At 32.3% G+C, this 19,812-nt stretch overlaps 1 protein-coding gene across 1 annotated transcript in view; it reads left to right on the top strand.

Moving 5' to 3' along the window:
• Positions 1–3,546: 3,546 nt before the first annotated feature.
• LOC139517258 (WD repeat and HMG-box DNA-binding protein 1-like) overlaps positions 3,547–19,812 on the top strand; it is a 42,579-nt gene continuing 26,313 nt past the window's right edge. The window contains exons 1-8 of the mRNA XM_071308098.1: positions 3,547–3,688; positions 13,237–13,348; positions 13,701–13,852; positions 15,225–15,333; positions 15,746–15,843; positions 16,374–16,422; positions 17,179–17,271; positions 17,753–17,859. Coding sequence (XP_071164199.1) covers positions 3,615–3,688; positions 13,237–13,348; positions 13,701–13,852; positions 15,225–15,333; positions 15,746–15,843; positions 16,374–16,422; positions 17,179–17,271; positions 17,753–17,859 — 794 coding nt within the window. The 5' untranslated portion in view covers positions 3,547–3,614. The remainder of the gene's footprint in view (positions 3,689–13,236; positions 13,349–13,700; positions 13,853–15,224; positions 15,334–15,745; positions 15,844–16,373; positions 16,423–17,178; positions 17,272–17,752; positions 17,860–19,812) is intronic.

The following is a 19,812-nucleotide window of genomic DNA, read 5'->3' on the forward strand; positions in this document are numbered from 1 at the left end:
CTAGCCGTAAAATTTAAGTATGTCATGTCCAGCTAGCGTTTTTGTTGTTGCCGGTTTTTGTAGGTATTAAGTAAATACTATTTACTCTTGTCTATGGCTACACGGTTGTTTTTATTTTGTAGCACATTATGAGTCAAGCTTTTTTTTCTTCATGTGTGTATGCTTTTCCATCCAATAGATAGAAACAAACAAGCTGAATTTCAGGACATTGAATCCATTGCACTTGAGGTAACAGAAGACAATAAGTGGTTATTTGTTGGTGCATATAAACAACCTAGCATGCCAGACAGTACATTTAGTACTGACTTTAACTTATCAACAGACAAAGTCGTTAAAAAGTATGATAATGTTTTGATAATGGGTGATTTAAATTTCAATAAATTATGCTTGATGACAATAAAAGCTCAACTTTATATGATTCTTGTGATATTTTCTGTATGAAGAACATTATTAATAAAGCAACATGTTATAATAGAAATTCGAAACCAACTCTTGATGTAATTTTAACTAACGTAGAAAATAAATGTGGTAAAAGATGTAATTTTGGATGTGGCTTAAGTGATTTTCACAACCTAATTGGGGTTCAAATAAAATATGAACGACCTAACATCAAACCAAAATACTGAAAATGTAGAAGTTTTAAAATTTTTGATATAAATGATTTTTTATCTGATTTGAATGAGTTAAATTGGGATGTTGACCCACGTAATAACATAAATACTGAGTATGAAAACTTCAACATGAAGTTTATCGAAACAGCAAATAAACATGCACCCTTTAACGAAAGAAAAATACTATTTAAACAGATACCATACATGAACAAACAGCTAAAATCTGCAATTTATAAAAAGAAAATGGTGTACAACAAATTTCAAAAAATGAATAACAGCAAGACATGGGATGCATACAAAACACAGAGAAATTTTGTCACTGATTTCTGGCCAACAGTAAAACCATTCCTTACAAACAAAGGATGCACCAGCCAAAAAGAAACCATACTGCAGGAAAATAACAAAATCATCACGAACCAACAAGAAATATTTGAAATTGTTAATGACTTTTTTGTAAATGTTGCAAAAAACATTTGTGACAACAACATACAGGTGAATGACAAACACCCAATTATAAAAGCTATAAGTAATAAATACTCAAACGGGTCAACATCAAATAAACTTATTTTTCAGCCTATAAATGAGGAATTTGTTTCTAAAAGAATTGGTAAAATAAATGTTAAAAAGGCTACTTGTATAGATGGTATATCACCAAAAATTTTACACGCTGCTAAACCGGTAGTGATTAAACCTATCACACAGCTTGTAAATTTATCATTATCCACTTCCATTTTTCCAGACTCATTAAAAATTGCCCAAGTGGCACCAGATCACCAAAAAAAACCAGTGTTCTTGAAAAGGGTAATTATAGACCAGTTAGTGTTCTACCTACTATATCTAAATATTTTGAAACAGCCATAGAAAATCAACTTACTAAATACTTTGATGATATTTTCGACCATTTTCTTGCGGCTTTTCGAGCTGGTTATGGCTGCCAGTCAACATTACTCAAAATTTTGGAAGATTGGAAAAAGGCACTGGATAACAATAAATATTTAGCGGCTATATTAATGGACCTAAGTAAAGCCTTTGACTGTCTCCCACATGATTTACTTCTTTTAAAACTGAAAAAATATGGCCTTAGTCCATCTGCTTTGGAATTACTCAAAAGCTATCTGACTGCAAGAAAACCGTGTGTAAAAATAGGCCAGAGTATCAGTCAAATGCAAGATATATATAAAGATGTTCCTCAGGGATCTATTTTAGGCCCTGTATTATTTAATGTTTTCATAAATGATATTTTTTTTTTGTCAAACACTGTGATTTATACAACTATGCTGATGATAACACCCTCTTAAAAACAGGTATTACTTTGGAATCAGTAATTAAACCCTTAGAAGAAGATAGTAATTCCCTAATCTCATGGTTCTCTTTCAACAGGCAAACCCAGAAAAATTCCAGGCAATTTCAATAGGTAAAAAAACACACACTCAAAATATTATTTTCAACCTAAATGGATTCAACATAAAATGTGACGACGAAGTGAAACTTCTCGGTGAAACAATAGACTTTAAACTGGATTTCAACACTCACATCTCAAATATTTGCAAAAAAGCGGCACGGCTACTAAACGTTCTAAAAAGAATTGCCACTCATCTCACCAGACTTTCTAAACTTACAATATACCACTCATTTATCATGTCAAACATCAGCTACTGTCCTCTTACATGGCACTTCTGCAGTGAACAAAACACAAAGAAAATAGAAAAAATAAAGAGCACTCAGATTTATTTACGACGACTACACAAATTCTTACGATACACATCTTGAACAGTCTTAGCTACCAGCACTAAAAATCAGAAGATTGAGAACCATGGCATTAGAGACATATCAAATAATCAATAAATCAAGTCCAAAATTCCTAACGGCCAAAAACAACAAGGTATGGTAAGAAAAGCTTTAGTTATGAGGCAGCAAAACTCTGGAACTCCTTACCAAATGAGGCAAGGAGCTTATCAACTTTTGGCCAGTTCAAAAATTTTATCTCCACCTAGTGTTTTTCAGAAAAATGTACATGCAGTTCTTGTAAATAATGTACTTACTTGCTGCCCCATAACTTGATCTCTAAGCCTGCTGTTTGTTTTTTGTTTTTTTTTTTTTATTTCAGTTTTTTATTTTTTGCAGTTATTTTTATTTTTTATTTAGCCATTAAATTTTATTCTTTTGCTTATGCATTACCTTCGCTATAGCTGCATGTAGTCTTTTGTTTGTGCTTATAGTGTTTAATTGTGCATTTGCTACTCTGATATCAATACTATGTGCTACTATATATGTGCTGATATTAGACATTTGTTTTAATATATCATGCTTAGCTTTTATTCTGCATGTGCTATCTATGCATTGATATATATATGTGCTGTCTGGCTGTCTGTTTGTGTTGTGTGTGTATCTCAGTGATGTTATTACATGTATGTTTTATTTATTTTAAATATCAGTCGGTTAAAGAGCTCTTAAGAGCTCATGTTTTCTGTTATTGTGTATTTATGCAACCCGACTTTAAATAACGATTACTTTACTTTATCCGAATCCAGTAATCATATAGATGACAATTGATCGCTTTAACAATATTAAGTGGGTAAAATTACTAGATTCAACTGGTGTCAATATATATCAATTAAATTGATTTGCATTGAAGTCTTTGGAAAATCTAGAGGATTCTTCTCCGCATCACCTCTCAACATTGTTTACATAACACAAATGCTAATCATTGATTGGTCAGTTACATGTTGTGATGTCACTGCAGATCTAAGAATGTCTGCTGGTTTAATATGCCAATATATAGACTTTTATTCAATAGATAATATCTTAAAATAGAATAAATTACATACCTGTTATTATTTGTGTTTCACTGGAAACCATTAATATATTGGAAATTAAATGATTATGACCGGATATGTCATACGGGTTTTATAACTATCGTAGGTCGGATTGAGCTTGACATAATTTAGAATAATGTTGGCGCCAAAATCAATTTGCGGGAAGTAAACAAAAAGAAACTTAATCATGCCCACTGTAAAACCTATGCGTTATGCCCACAGCGATGGTCATACTGACGTATGCTTTGAGGAAAGTGGAAAGTAAGCTCAAGAGATGTCTATTATATAAAGTGCATCATGTGATCTCCGACGGGCTTAAATGGCATGACCCCCTCTTTTTTTTATATCTAGCAGTGTGTCTAGTATCTGATATTTAAAAAAATATGAATGTTTTATGCTCTTCTCCACATGTCATTACAGTATCAGCAGTTTATGCTGCCCATCTATTCAGATTATCCATGACTGGCAGATCCAGAACTTTGTAAAGGGGGAGGGAAATGACTGGCCTACATGCAAGACTAAGGAGGGCGAGCTCAAATGATCCACTATATAATCAACAAAATTGTTCTCACAAGGGGGAGCCCCCCCCCTGGATCCATCTACGTGGCATATCCACAGACGCTTTTCATTTTTAGGCAGTTAAGCTGCCTTATGCAAGCACCCTTATGCAAGCACCCTAGATTTGTGTTCTACCCAATAAATGCTGAAATACGTGCCATTGTTATTAACTAGCTGGATATTATGTTATTTATAACTAATTGAAGAGTTTTTTCATACTTTTAATTCTGGATAATTACAAAAAATACGTCCAGAAAAACCTTAAATGATCGTCGAATCACCCAAAAGTTTTGAAGTTGAATGTAGGAAGTAGAGCACATTAGGAATCCTTATGTAGTTTATTGTCCACTGAGCTTTTGGCTACGATGTCAAAGAACAAATGTATGAAATATTTAATCGCCTAAATCTCTGAAGACAAGTAGTTTAGATTTCCCAAATGGCAAAAGTCCTAGGGATATTGTTTGTCGTCAATACGTAGTCAACCAGGGCTCACGCTACCAGGCGACTTGGGCGAAGAAGTCGCCTTCCCGACCGTCACTTCGCTTTCCCCGACCCCCAAAAGCGAAAACAAGTCGCCCTGTTCTTGACGACAGTCGCTTTCAGTCGCTTCCGTCATCGGACATTTTCAATTTTTACCAAGTTGATGAAACATCAATTTTTTACTGATAATTAAAGAAATTCAGACATAAACTATTCATTATCTTTAGAAAAGAGGTTGAAGCATTGTCTTCGCAGTGTGTAGCAGGTTATTTGATAAAAATACAACTATTTATCACTTCGTGTATTTTCGCAAGTTCCGGTGCTTGTTACTCGAAAACGTACATCAACATAAATTTCGGCGGCAAAATAAGTTTGTTACTTCATTTAAACGTGATAAAAGTTGCCTCCAGTAAATGTTTAATCCATTTATTGCATTAAAACCGTCGTGTTCCTTTCCAAATAACTTGTCAAACATCGTTTATTTTTGTAAATTTTCTTGCATTCGTCCGCCATTGAACCGGACCAGCTATGACCGAAATCCGTAATTTTACAATAATTACTACGGACGCACGGATGGAACAGCTAACAGAATAATGAGCCCAAAGGGGAAAATTAGGCATTCCACACGCATTAAGAGACTTTTGGTTACATCTAATTGATTGGTGTATATAATTCCCTATATTTTTTATGGATTGTTTCAAACTATTGATTAAAGTTGCTTAACTCTGAGACTATTATACTAATATCAATATATTATGGCCCAGCTTAATAACTTTCATATTTTTTTATGAGAAACACTGAATTTCATACACAAGATAATGTTTAATTAAATTGTAATTGATATATTATAATTTCTTTACATTTTTTAAAATAATTTTTTTTTTTTTTAGTGCTAGATATTTAGTTGGTAGTTTCTCACAAGAACCTTAGTAACACTTAAACAACTTTTAATTTCAAATGTTACTTTAATTGTAATTTTTTACTCATATGAATTGAACAACATAAAAAGAACATTATTTACATATGGCCCTTTATACTATTGTAAAATCCAAACATTGTAGCGCACCGCGCGAATGAGCACTTCTCTTTCAAATTTCACCACTTCTCCCTATCAGTTTCAAAAAGAGAAGTCACTTCTCCCTATAATTCTGAAGTAGTGTGAGCCCTGAGTCAACTATGTCAGTAGTCTATTAAAATAAGTTCAACTGTTCATGTTCGCGGCAATTTTAAATTAGAAGACGAAATTTTCATATTTTTTTAATTAAGACTAGAGGCTGGGGTTCAAATTAGCGGTTGTCCGAGGACCGCGACCTTCCACTTTTGAAGTCGGACTTTCGACTTGGTTACTAGTTAGGTCTTGAAAGAAAATAAAAAATAACTTTGCAAACCTTTTTACCAAAGTCTCCAAATAAACGATCTCAAAAAACTTATTTTCATCATTATTATTCATGACAGCGATGTTCATTTTGTTCAACCGCTAGCTTATACAGAAAATCGCCAACATATAATGTGTAAATTCGAGTAAAATCGTATAAACAACATTGAAAACAAAATGGACGCCGAAGACTATTACAATATTGAATCCGATTTCAGAAGTGGATAAGGGTAATTCTGGGTTTTGGCAATCAGCTAAAAAAAAAATCAAAGACGGGTGACAAAATACATCTATGCATGGTAAATAAATATAAACACTAGAATTGAAAACCAAAAATATATGTAAAAGAAAGAAAAAGCAGAAGATATTTTGTACAGAAATCTCAAAATTACTTTTTGACAAATTTTAATGTCAAAATACAATACAATGTGACAGCTGGGAACAGTATATCTAACAATATATATGTTCTTTGTGACAGTATAAATTTTCTTAATCAGTGATAAATGTTGATAATGCATGTTAGATGCTTTTAAAGTGAAAACATATTACTGCAATTTCAATGGGTATTTTTTTTCAATTTTGATGGGTCAGTTAAAATAGCTGGAAATTTCTTACTTTATTTTCACAAATAGTGCAACTAGATTATATGATACCTGATTGTAAGCAAATCATATGATATAATATAGGTGGAGTCCTTTGGGCCACTCTACCCCCTCCTGTTTGATAACTTTGAAACGGATGAGATCCCCACCCTTCAACCATATACATTCATGGAATGTATGGGACTATACAACTAATCAAATGAAATATAGGGGAAGTCCCTAGGGTCACTCCACCCCCTCCTGTTTTAGAACTTGGAAACAGTCAAGATCCCCACCCCTAAACCATGTTTATTCATGTATGGGACAATATAACTAATCAAATGAAATACAGGGGGATTCCCTGGGGTCACCCCACCCCTCCTGTTTGGAAACTTTGAAACAGTCGAGATACCCATAAACCATATATATTCATGTATGGGGCAATATAATAAATCAAATGAAATAAGGGGGGAGTCCCCACGGTCACCCCACCCCTCCTATTTGAGAACTTGGGAAACAGTCTAGATCCCCACCCTTAAACCATATATATATACATGTATGGGACAATATAATAAATCATATGAGATATAGGTGGAGTTCGGGGGGCAACTCTACATCTTCCTGTTTGAGAATTTGAAAACGGTCAAGATCCTCATCCTTAAACCATATATATTCCTGTATGGGACAATATAACAAATCAAATGAATTATAGGGGAGTCCCTAGGGTCACTGTACACCCTCCTGTTTGAAAAATTGGAAACAGTTGAGATCCCCACCTCTAAATTAAATGAAATATAGGGGAGTCCCTGTGGTCACCTAACCCCTCCTGTTTGAGAACTTGGAAACAGTTGAGATCCCCACCTTTGAATTAAACCATATATATTCATGTACATGTATGGGACAAAAGAACTAATCAAATGAAATATAGGAAGAGTCCTTAGGGTCACCCTACCCCTGCCTGTTTGATAAGTTGGAAACAGATGAGATCCCCACCCCTCAACCATATATATTCATATATTGGACAATATAACAAATCAAATGAAATATAGGGGAAGTCACTGGAGTCACCCCACGCCCTCCTGTTTGAAAACTTGATAAAGGTCAAGATCTCCACCCCTAAACCATATATATTCATATATTGGACAATATAAAAAATGAAATGAAATATAGGGCTAGTCCCTAAGGTCACCCCTTCCCCTCTGGTGTGTGTTTTGAGAACTTGTAAAAGATTGAGATACCAACTCCTAAACCATATTCATTCCTGTTTGTCATTTCAAAAAGATTGAATGACATACAAGGTCAATCTCGTAGGCATCACAGACACATATCACTTTGCAAGACCTAACCAATGTGTACTAGACTTTGCCCAATGTCAGGCGACCATGGGAAGGAATTATTATGGGAGCTTTGTTGCGGAGACATCGTAACAGCATTATGTTACATTTATTTCTTTATTATAAAATTTTATTGATGGAAAAAAATGAGTAGGTTTAAAGAATTTACCTTAACCCTTTCAACGCTATACAAGGCATATGCTGCGGTGACATACGCCCTCCGCCACTGCTATTCGCGGCATATGCCGCGATGACAACGGATTTTTCACATCAGGACTCTTAAACCATTCGGTTTTCATTCGGGTCCTCTCTAATATTTCCTTGTATGAATTGAGGATATGGACCATAATTTGGTATTCGGTCTTTGGTTTCTTTTTGTATCCTTTTTTATAAGTTCTAAAACTTTAACTTTTATTCTGTGGGTTGTGTTAGTGTTAGAATAGTATTAATGGAACAATTGAGTTTTTCAAGAAAAAATTAATACATTTTGATTCACCGTTTACGTGACAGGAAACCAAACAGGAAACCAATCTTTATTTTCTTTATTTTGCACAATATATTTCAAAAGACATAAAAGAGGGACGAAAGATACCAAAGGGACAGTCAAACTCATAAATCTAAAACAAATTGACAACGCCATGGCTAAAAATGAAAAAGACAAACATAAATGAACACCATTACTAGTGTTACTTGCTTCATGTTTATATTTAAAATCTATTTTCGATGTTAGATTAAAGTTTTTTTAAATGCGACAGGAAGCCATAAGAAACCAAAAGCATTTTTTAGTTTTATTTTATTGCAAAATCTGCTTAAAATAATCTGAACAGTATACTTTTTCTTAAAATCCATCTTAAATGTTACAGTATTATAAAACTCCTAAATATGTGCTTGTTTTGAAAACAATTAGTACAATTTATTCAGAAATTTCCATATTTTCTTCATTGATACAGGATACCATAATCGTTGTATCTTGATGTTTTAGCCAAAAAAATGTATTTATATTTGGTTTTGAAATCCCAGTTATATACAATTTATTCCAAATCATTGGCAATGTAAAATTCTTTAAATCCAGTAAAGAAAAAAACTTTGAACTTGGAATTAAAATCTTTAAAATAGGCACCATGTGATATTTGTGACCTGTACACCATCTACATGGTTTCCACATTTTAACCTACTTTAGTGGGCTAAAATCAATAAAGTACTTCCTTTCAAGTCATGCATGGTAAAAGTTTACTTCTCCTTTGACAAGTTTATTGCATTTCTGAAAAGTGTTTGCAGAACATGAATAAAAAAAAATAATTAAAAATTGTGACAAAGATACCAAATTTGTACATTCCAAGTGTAACGTTATATTAACATGTATATTTCATTAAATTATCTTAATTCACCAAAAATATCCAGTAATATATACTGCTGAAGCAAAATCAATCCAACGAGCATCGGCACAATGATAAGAGACGTAATTTCGATTGAATTTTCCAAGGACCCTCTACATCGTTATCCCGAAACGAAGTGTGTTATAACATCGTCAAATCTGAAATCGATTTTGTCAAGTCATTGGGCATTTATTTTCACACAAGTTTGTATGTAACAGTATGCACATAGGAAAAATAAAAGACCCCAGGCGCAATCTCTTTGAAAATTGTATTTTCCTTTTTGTAACAAGACGAAACAAGTCTACAGATTATGTTTGCTAACATCCCGTTGGAAACAAAAACAATGTTTAGACCTAGTATTTCGTATATCCGGCCGTAAGGGCGTGATCACATGTTAGTCACATGTTTCACGTATGACCGGAAATGATTAGAACTTAACGACAAAAACAATTTTAATAAAAAAAAGGAAATAACGTTAACTGGACTTCTGTTTCGTCATGTTCGTGTGAAATGTAACGCATAATGATAACGTCATTTTCTAACTTAATTATTACGAAGAACAAAACTAGAATGTAAATCATCTCTGATTTACCTGTTTGAACATCTGGTGAGAGTTCATATTTGCACATTGATATAAAGAATTCTGTTACAACAAAGCAGATTACATCATCTAAAATTTGCGTTACGAAATCGGAAACGAAAGTAACGCCAGTGTTCTTACACCTGCTACAGAAATACTTATAGTTCTCTGCATTTTCTTCTGACTATTCTTATTGGTCGATGTTCTTTATTATTTGAAAGCAAAAGTTACGAATTTGCCGGTGACGATTATCTATAAATCAGTCAGCATTATGCACTTCGGAAGCGAAAAGACACAAAAATACGGTCGTATAATCTTTGAAATTTATTAATTTCAATTTTTTTTCTAGTGAAGAGTAGCATACACTTGTATGTTGATAAAAATAAAGGCATCTTTAGATGTAGTTACAACTTTTCTTACAGTAATGCACATTTTTATCACTTTTCTATCGTTATAGGAAACGAGCCCAATAGCAAATTATGGTCCATATACTAGGTCTCATTTGCGCTTGAAATCCTTTTTTTTAATTGTAAAATCATGCAGTAGAAGGAAACTGAAGGAAAATAAAAACAAATATTTTGACAAATGCAAATGGCGGAAATCGGAAACGAAGCTGTAAATATGGAAATATTTCAGCATTTCTATGGCAAAACTGACAATGAGGATTAGTTAAAAGGTTTCTTGTTATTTCAATGTGTTTATTACATTTAATTCGTGTGGGAAATATGATTTGATCAATCATTACGAGACGTAGAAAAAGGGGGAAAAACGGAGGTTGACTGAAAATTTTGAGGACGGAGCCACTGATTTGTGCCACGAATACATAATACGTTGTGTATGGTTCAATACGCTAGGAATTGAGCAATTGGTGTCTTCTTTATTATATGGCAGATAAAACAACAAAATAGATGAAGACTAAAAGTAGTTTTTATTCAAAATTCAACACAAATGTAATAAATTACACCTTATACCTGTTAATTACCTGAAAATGCAGGTAACCTGAGCATTTTTTATGCAATAACTTTCTCTTTATCTCTTATAATGAAAAAGATACAGCAGTCTGAAAAGGAATATACTGTTCTAATGAATGAACACAAAAAAAATGCAGCAGCAGCAGCCATTTTTCTATTTTTTTGTGTAGCGTTGAAAGGGTTAAATGGAAAATATATATATAGTAATAAGATCACTCATAGAACTTGGACATTTTGTTAAGACACATGATTGGGATTGATAGCATGCATGCCCTTGAAATCACCCTTACATTACTGAGTATTATTAACAATTAATAAGAGTTGTTGGTAGGTTTCTTTCGTACCCTCACTGGAAGTCAAGGTCATAATTAACCACCATCTTTGTATCAGCTTCAAAGGCCTACATTTTGGTTTCTGTTGGTGTTTTGTATTTTCACTCAGCTTTTCAGAAATTAAAAATTTTACTATTCTAGATTAAATTTCCTATTTCATTTGTATTCAGCTATAAGATACTGTATGTAGCAGTTGATCATTAGTATGTATTTTAGATTTTAGTATGTCTACACCATAATCAACCTTTGTGGTTATTTTTATTTCTTTTTTAGCTCACCTGTCCCGAAGGGACAAGTGAGCTTATGCCATCACTTGGCGTCCGTCGTCTGTCGTCGTCGTAAACTATTTCAAGAATCTTCTCCTCTGAAACTACTGGGCCAAATACTTTAACTGAATGTTCCTTAGGGTATCTAATTTATAAATTGTATCCGAAGTTTTGATCTATCAACAAACATGGTCGCCATTGCTAAAAATAGAACATAGGGGTCAAATGCAGTTTTTGGCTTATAACTCAAAAACCAAAGCATTTAGAGCAAATCTGACATGGGGTAATATTGTTTATCAGGTCAAGATCTATCTGCCCTGAAATTTTCAGATGAATCAGACAACCCGTTGTTGGGTTGCTGCCCCTGAATTGGTAATTTTAAGGAAATTTTGCTGTTTTTGGTTATTATCTTGAATATAATTATAGATAGAGATAAACTGTAAACAGGAATAATGTTCAGCAAAGTAAGATTTACAAATAAGTCAACATGACGGAAATGGTCAGTTGACCCCTTTAGGAGTTATTGCCCTTTATAGTCAATTTTTAACCATTTTTCGTAAATCTTAGTAATCTTTTACAAAAATCTTCTCCTCTGAAACTACTGGGCCAAATACTTCCAAACTTTAACTGAATGTTCCTTAGGGTATCTAGTTTGTAAATTGTATCCGAAGTTATGATCTATCAACAAACATGGTCGCCATTGCTAAAAATAGAACATAGGGGTCAAATGCAGTTTTTGGCTTATAACTCAAAAACCAAAGCATTTAGAGCAAATCTGACATGGGATAATATTGTTTATCAGGTCAAGATCTATCTGCCCTGAAATTTTCAGATGAATCAGACAACCTGTTGTTGGGTTACTGCCCCTGAATTGGTAATTTTAAAGAAATTTTGCTGTTTTTGGTTATTATCTTGAATATTATTATAGATAGAGATAAACTGTAAACAGCAATAATGTTCAGCAAAGTAAGATTTACAAATAAGTCAACATGACGGAAATGGTCAGTTGACCCCTTTAGGAGTTATTGCCCTTTATAGTCAATTTTTAACCATTTTTCGTAAATCTTAGTAATCTTTTACAAAAATCTTCTCCTCTGAAACTACTGGGCCAAATACTTCCAAACTTTAACTGAATGTTCCTTAGGGTATCTAGTTTGTAAATTGTATCCGAAGTTATGATCTATCAACAAACATGGTCGCCATTGCTAAAAATAGAACATAGGGGTCAAATGCAGTTTTTGGCTTATAACTCAAAAACCAAAGCATTTAGAGCAAATCTGACGTTGGGTAATATTGTTTATCAGGTCAAGATCTATCTGCCCTTAAAATTTTCAGATGAATCAGACAACCTGTTGTTGGGTTGCTGCCCCTGAATTGATAATTTTAAGGAAATTTTGCTGTTTTTGTTTATTATCTTGAATATAATTATAGATAGAAATAAACTGTAAACAGCAATAATGTTCAGCAAAGTAAGATCTTCAATTAAGTCAATTTGACCAAAATTGTCAATTGACCCCTTAAGGAGTTATTGCCCTTTAAAGACTTTTTTCACAATTTGTTCATCATGTTGACTTACTTTAAAAAATCTTCTCCTTTGAAACTACTGTATCAATTTCAGCCAAACTTAGGCTAAATGAGTTTCAGAGTATCTAGTATAAATTTTATATTTTATTTCCTTGTATATCAAGAAACATAGCTCCTATGGCTAAAATAGAACATAGGAGAAAATGATTATTTTTTTGGCTTTTGAAGAAAATAGGACGATCCAAAAAACATTTAAATAATTTGAAAAGCCAAAATAATCATTGATGAGAGATTTAACCAAAAGAATTAAGGTGAGCGATTCAGGCTCTTGAGAGCCTCTTGTTCCAGTTAAGGGTCTCCTTCAAAAGATAGCATCAGGTATAAGATCTTAGTCTCTCACAGTTCTTAGATGTGTTATATCGATTATTATAGGTACATGCTGACGTGTGGTCAAGATGGAGACGTAAGAGTATGGGAAGGGATTGATGATGATGACGCTGTTTCTCACAAAGTTGGTGACAAAGCATTTGCAATTGTATTCAAGGTAATATATATATATAATCAAGGTACAAGCTGTTGTGAGCATTTAAAGTCACATTTTTCTTTTCAGTTGTATAGATTTCTGTCCTATGTCATTAGCAACAACTATTTCATGTATGTATGGCTGTCCAAGTTATTTTTTAGCTCCCGGTTATAGACTTTACCCTTTATCTGACAAAGGCTGAAAATAGATTTTACACCCCTACATGCATCTATACATTTGTATAAAAAAAGCCTATGAACATAAAATTTCATCTCTGTTGCTAACTTTGTTTAAACATCTTAAAAAGACCAGATAAAATGTTGAAACAAACATGTAGTACTTGAATTTATCAAGCCTTGTTAATTTTTTTCAGAATAATCGTATCATAACTGCCTCTGACTGTAACACTGTTCAGGCATATACATTTCCTGAAGGAGCTCCAGATGGAATTTTGACTCGTTTCACTGCACCTGCTAATCATTTGGTTGTAAATAAATCGGGGAAGAAACTAGTTGCAGGTGCAAGGTAACCAATAATTGTACAAAATATTCAATTCAAATTAATGTCCCAATGTAGAAATAACAAAAGTTATCAATTAAGCAAAATTAACTGTATATCAAGTTTTAGATTTGAAGTGTGTTTTGTTTTAGTTTTAGTGTAAGATTAGAAGGCCAATTAATATGATTAAGTCTTCTTATGTTCATTGTTTGCTTTTTATGGCCATCTACAAAGTACAAAAACAATTGTTCTAGTCTATTAATACTTTTTATACGACCGCAAAAAAAATTTGCGTTCGTATAATGGTATGATGTTGTCGTTGTCCGAAGACACATTTGGTTTCCAGACAATAACTTTAGTTGAAGTGAAAGGATCTCTATGAAATTTTATAAAAAGGTTCAATACCTCAAAAGGAAGGTTGGGATTAATTTTGGGGATGATGGTCCAAACCGTTTTGGAATTAGGGGCCCAAAACAAGTATTTTTCTACTTTCGTGATATCAACTTGTGTTATGGTATTTCGATTGCTATTAAATTGTACCACAATGTTTAATACCACAGGTAAAAGGTTTGGATTGATTTTGGGGGTTCAGGTCCCAACGGTTTAGGAATTAGGGGCCTAAAGGGGGCCCAAATTAAGCATTTTGTAGTTTTCAAACAATAACTTGTGTTTAAATGTATGAATCTCTCTGAAATTATACCACAAGTTTCCATACTATGAAGGGATGGTTAGTATTGACTTTTGGGGGTTATGGCTCAAAATGTTTTGGAATTAGGGGCAAAAAAGGGGAAACATTAAGGTTTTGGTCAATGGACAATTAAGACAATTTAAAAGCAGTGTAAGGGAGGTTACTCGAAAAACATTCAACATACAATGTTGGGTTATGTTCAGATTTACACTATTTGTAAATTATGTATAAAGAAATGTCAGGTTTTGAACTAATTGCAAAAAAGAGGGGGGTGGTAGTAGTATTCAATTTTTTTCCCCAAATTTCTCAAATTCCAAATTTTTGAAAAGTTTGAAGAAGAAATCTTTAATTGCACAATAGATTTGTAAGATGTCGACATTTGTTTTGTGTCAGAAACTCACATTATGTCAAAAATTCGATCACAATCCAAATGCAGAGCTGTATCAAGCTTGAATGTTGTGTCCATACTTGCCCCAACTGTTCAGGATTCAACCTCTGCGGTCGTATAAAGCTGTGCCCTGCAGAGCACCTGGTTAATTTCAAAATTGTTTTTTTCTTAATGATATGTAATAATACAGAGATAAAGATTCTGAAGATGCAGCATGTTTTCCAATGAGACCACTATCTTTCAGGGTCCAAATTTATACATAGATGTAGGCAACTAACTGTACATTAGATAAAAATGATGTTTATATTTTACTTATGTTTCAGTGATTTTGTAATAAAGATTGTTGATACAGATACAAGTAACAGTAAGACATATTCAGGACATGAGGCACCCATTCTTAGCGTTGCTCTTGATCCAAAAGAGGAATTCTTGGTAAGACGTTAAACAGTCATAAGTAAAAACATGTTTGTTTAGTGAATAAGTAATTTAATTTTTTGCGGTGCATTTGATATAATAATGGTTATAATTTTTTAGTGTGATAAATTAGGTAAAACTTGTTATATATATTTGGTAAATCAATATTGAAACAGTATACATTCTTTTGAATTAATGTTTCTATTGGGTATTTTTCTGATTACACAAATTGCATATTATATGTAGATGTAAATTATGGTTGTTAAAAAAATGGGGTTGTTCCTGTATTTGGTGTCTCTGTCATAAAAGTTTAAGTTTAATATCTTCTTTAACATTGCTTTCAATGTCAATTGATCCTGTACCCTAATTCTATGATATGCATAATTGAAACATTTGTATGCAAATATGATAACTGCTTTTTATTTTTCAGGCATCATCAAGTTGTGATGGAACTGTCAAAATATGGAAAATTGATGACCCAAAAGTAGTGAAATCTTTCAATATTATATCTAAATGCAGTGATGTTAGGTAAATAAGTTAATGTTTTCCTGGGTTTTTTTAATGAAAAATTCACTTATTTTTAGTCTGTTTATGTTTTTGTATGAAACACAGTGATTAAATTAATAGCATTAGTGTGCTAAAACGTCTGATATACACCAATAACAATTCTTGAAAAGTGTACATATGAAGATGTTTAATAGAAGTCATGCTCTTGAGAATTAGAAATTCAGCAAAATTAGTGTTTCTCATGCAATTATGTCAGTTTGAATTGATTATTCAGAAGGTTAAAACTAATCCAAATCAAATATAAATTCAATCAAATTTCAGCTATGTGATCCTCTGTTTAATTCAGAAAGTTGTGTTTAATTTGCAAAAGGGACAGATTATGGTTTATATCATTTGTACCTTAAAACATTTTGATTTTTTTCCGAAGGAAATAACTCATACATTTCGAGTACAGGGCAGTATTAGAATACTTACATTTAAATGTCTGTATGTCTCTTCAGGTCATGGTATATCTATTGTAAATGACATAATATTGAATTATTTTATTACAGTTTATCAAAGACTTTGTGTCGCTTGTGTTGGGAAAAACAGAAGGGAGAGGTAATTTATTAAAAACTCAATCCTAAGAACTTGATTTTGATTTTAAAATATCTTAGATAAAATGTTTATTTTTTTCTTATTGAGAGTAATAACTTTCTGCCGCAATTTAATTGCATTAAATGTCTTCTATTTGAAGAGCTGCTTTTTTTTGTAGACTTAGAAGCTTCATCATTTTTTCAGCAAAATTTTCAAAAGAAGTTAGCTGCTTAGTGTAATTGACTACTAAAATTTTCTACCCAGACTTATGTTATGCAAAAAGTTTGTATGCATATCGAAAATGAGCATTTTCCATGATAGAAAAAAAGTAAGAAAACAAAAATACCAAACTAGGAGGAAAATTCTGAACGGAAGGTCCATTAGGCTACAATCAAAAGCTCTAAACACACCAAACGAAATGATAACAACTGTCATATTCCTGACTTGGTACAGGCATTTTCTTATGTAGAAAATTGTGGATTAAACCTGGTTTTATAGCTAACTAAACCTCTCACTTGTATGGCAGTTGCTTTAAATTCTCTAATATTGACAACAATATATGAACATATCAAACAGATATAATAGGTAAAAATGTCAAAAATAGTGTAAGACATTTTACCAACTTTTACAGGCTGAGGAACATAGTAAGAAACAAATATGACTTTCATACAATAAAAGGCCTTAAGGTTTCAACCAAGTCCTGTAATGGTCACATCTTATGCATAGTTGTCTAATAAGCATATATCATTATTTTTATTTTGTCTTATTTAAATTTTTTAGTTTTTATATATACCAGTAGAGAAGGAAATACAGATAATTGAGAGAAACACATGGAATAAAGTTGGCAGCATTACAGATGATGATTTCTCTGGGGTATGTCATCATATACTATGCAGAGAATAGTATATAAATTTGTCTGATGTGGATACAAATAGATAAAGACAATTGGGGAACTTTATCTATACTATTAGAAATTGAAAACTGCATTGAAGCTCCCAAAAAATTATAATAGTTATCACAAAAGAAAGACTGAAAATCAGTTTGAAAAAATCAAAAAATAATTGGAATTTACTTTGATCATTTTGTATATTCATTCCCATAAACCAAAAAAAATTGAGTAGTATGTTATCTTTCACTGTTAATTTAATTTGGACTTTTATCCATTAAATGTTCTGTATGGGGTCTTGTTAAACAGCTAACAACCTTATACACTGGAGGTAAGCTTAAGACCAAACAAAGAGGGTGATTTAAACTAATTCAAACTGTCCAATTTAATTCTAAGTATTTTGCTATTAATAATTGAAGGAAAAGGTTAAGTCACTATTTAATTAATTGTTTATCTGTTTGCTTATAGATTTATTCCGTTTTATCAATGTCACCAGATGGACAATACCTAGCAGCAGGTTGTTATGATGGTAATATTCTGGTATTCCACATCAGTTCAAAGACTTGTGTTGACAGGTTTGTTTACAGATATAGATTAGTACAGTTAAACAAGCTTTCTATTCTGCCAACTTTAAAGTTGTGCAGTATTCATAATTGGATATAGGTAAATTTAGACAAATTGTATATATGGGCGTTTTTCAATAAAAACGTATTTTCTTGTCCCAGCCACTTTTAAAAAAATGCGTTTGATCTTTGCAAGTAATTTTTTGTGCAGTCAGTACATTGAATTAGATTTAACATTTTTAAGCAAAGAAACAGTTTATATTTAGAGGGATTGATAAGATATTGAATCCTGAATGGTCCAAAACAACCAAAATGGCATGTCCCTAGACCGCCTGTTCAACATTCATACTCTAAAATATTGTAAACAAATGAAGAAATAAATTTTTTTTTTACTTTACATAAGTTTTTTAATATTTCAAAAGTATGTTCAGAGCCAACATATATTTTAATAAACAGCTTTCAATATAGGTTTTTTAATTTCAGGAGGTGTGTCCCTCACAAAATGTCCACTACGAAACGAAGTCATTAAAATTTGCCAATAAACAGTTTTATAAAATCAATGTAATTTTTGTTAGCAAGAGATATAAACATTAGAACAAAAGAAGTGATGCTTTTATAACGGCAATTAAATTGTTGGTAAGAAAAATTGAGCATATCAAATGGACCAGAGTGATACCGTATTTTTGATAATGTCCACTACGAAACGGGTCAAATCTCCTTCAGTATCTGGTTTTAAAATTATGAAAAAAATATCATTGTACAGCTTGATAAATGCTTAGATGAATATAATCAGTCTTGTTACTATTGCAATATAGGGATTGTGGGGAAAAAAATAAAACATGCGAATACGTCCCTTACGAAACGGTCCCCTACGAAACAAGTATGGGAGAAAAACGTTTCGTAGTGGACACTACCACTACCATGCTGTCTTTTTTTAATCTTTTTTCAATTATATTCGTGCAAAACAAATAACAAGGGTTAGTTTCATGTAATTTTTATTATGTTTTTATTAACATATGATAGGGTTGATGTCAACTACGAAACTTTTTGTCCACTACGAAACGGCTTTGTCCACTACGAAACGGCTTTGTCCACTACGAAACGGCTTTGTCCACTACGAAACGCTCAAAATGTCCACTACGTAACATGAGTTGAACTTTCATATGTGAAGTACTGTCTAATCTTTATCGATAAAAATGGTTTTCCAATTCAGAAAAAAATGATATTTTTCTAGTATTTAAAGTAAACAAACTGGAATGTCTATAGGAAACATTTAAAATTGCAAAAAAAATGTGTGTTTAGAAGAAGTTTCGTAGGGGACAAAAGTCCACTACGAAACATTGCACAAATTATGAAAATAATATCATTTTAAAGAATATTTAAGATTGCACTCTTTGTTTACAAACACGTCTGTTATAGAGGTATTCAAAATAACTCTTGAAATTAAATTTTAGACAAGTTGATTTTCCATTTTTGTTAGGTCTGAAATTTACGCTTTTATTGAAAAACGCCCATATATATATACAGTCTGCCAAAAGTTAAGCACCACCTATTTTTATTCCAATTTAAAAAATCAATTATTCCTCGAAAAAAAAGAAAACATTCATGTAGCAATTTTGCTAACATATACCATAAACAAACCCAAATATAATTTTGGTCTCTTATGAAGGTTCTACGCATTCAGGTTTTGTGTTCATAGAAATGGTGTAAATTACACAAATCAGAAACGGAATTAAGTTTCACTGTGATTTTATTTTTTTACAACAATTAATCGCCCAATATCATTAAAAATTTCTACAAATTATCTTTGGTATGTTCTGCAAATTTAATGTCAATATTTGAGTCAATAGCATGTGTAACAACCTATCTTCCGGTACAGTTCCATTACACGACCTCTCGTACTCGGTCCATGCCTTCAGAACTTTAGTTGAGGAAATCTATTCCATTCATCAACAACTGCCACTT

The sequence above is a fragment of the Mytilus edulis genome, chromosome 3, assembly GCF_963676685.1.
Source record: "Mytilus edulis chromosome 3, xbMytEdul2.2, whole genome shotgun sequence".
NCBI classification, from domain to species: Eukaryota; Metazoa; Mollusca; class Bivalvia; order Mytilida; family Mytilidae; genus Mytilus; species Mytilus edulis.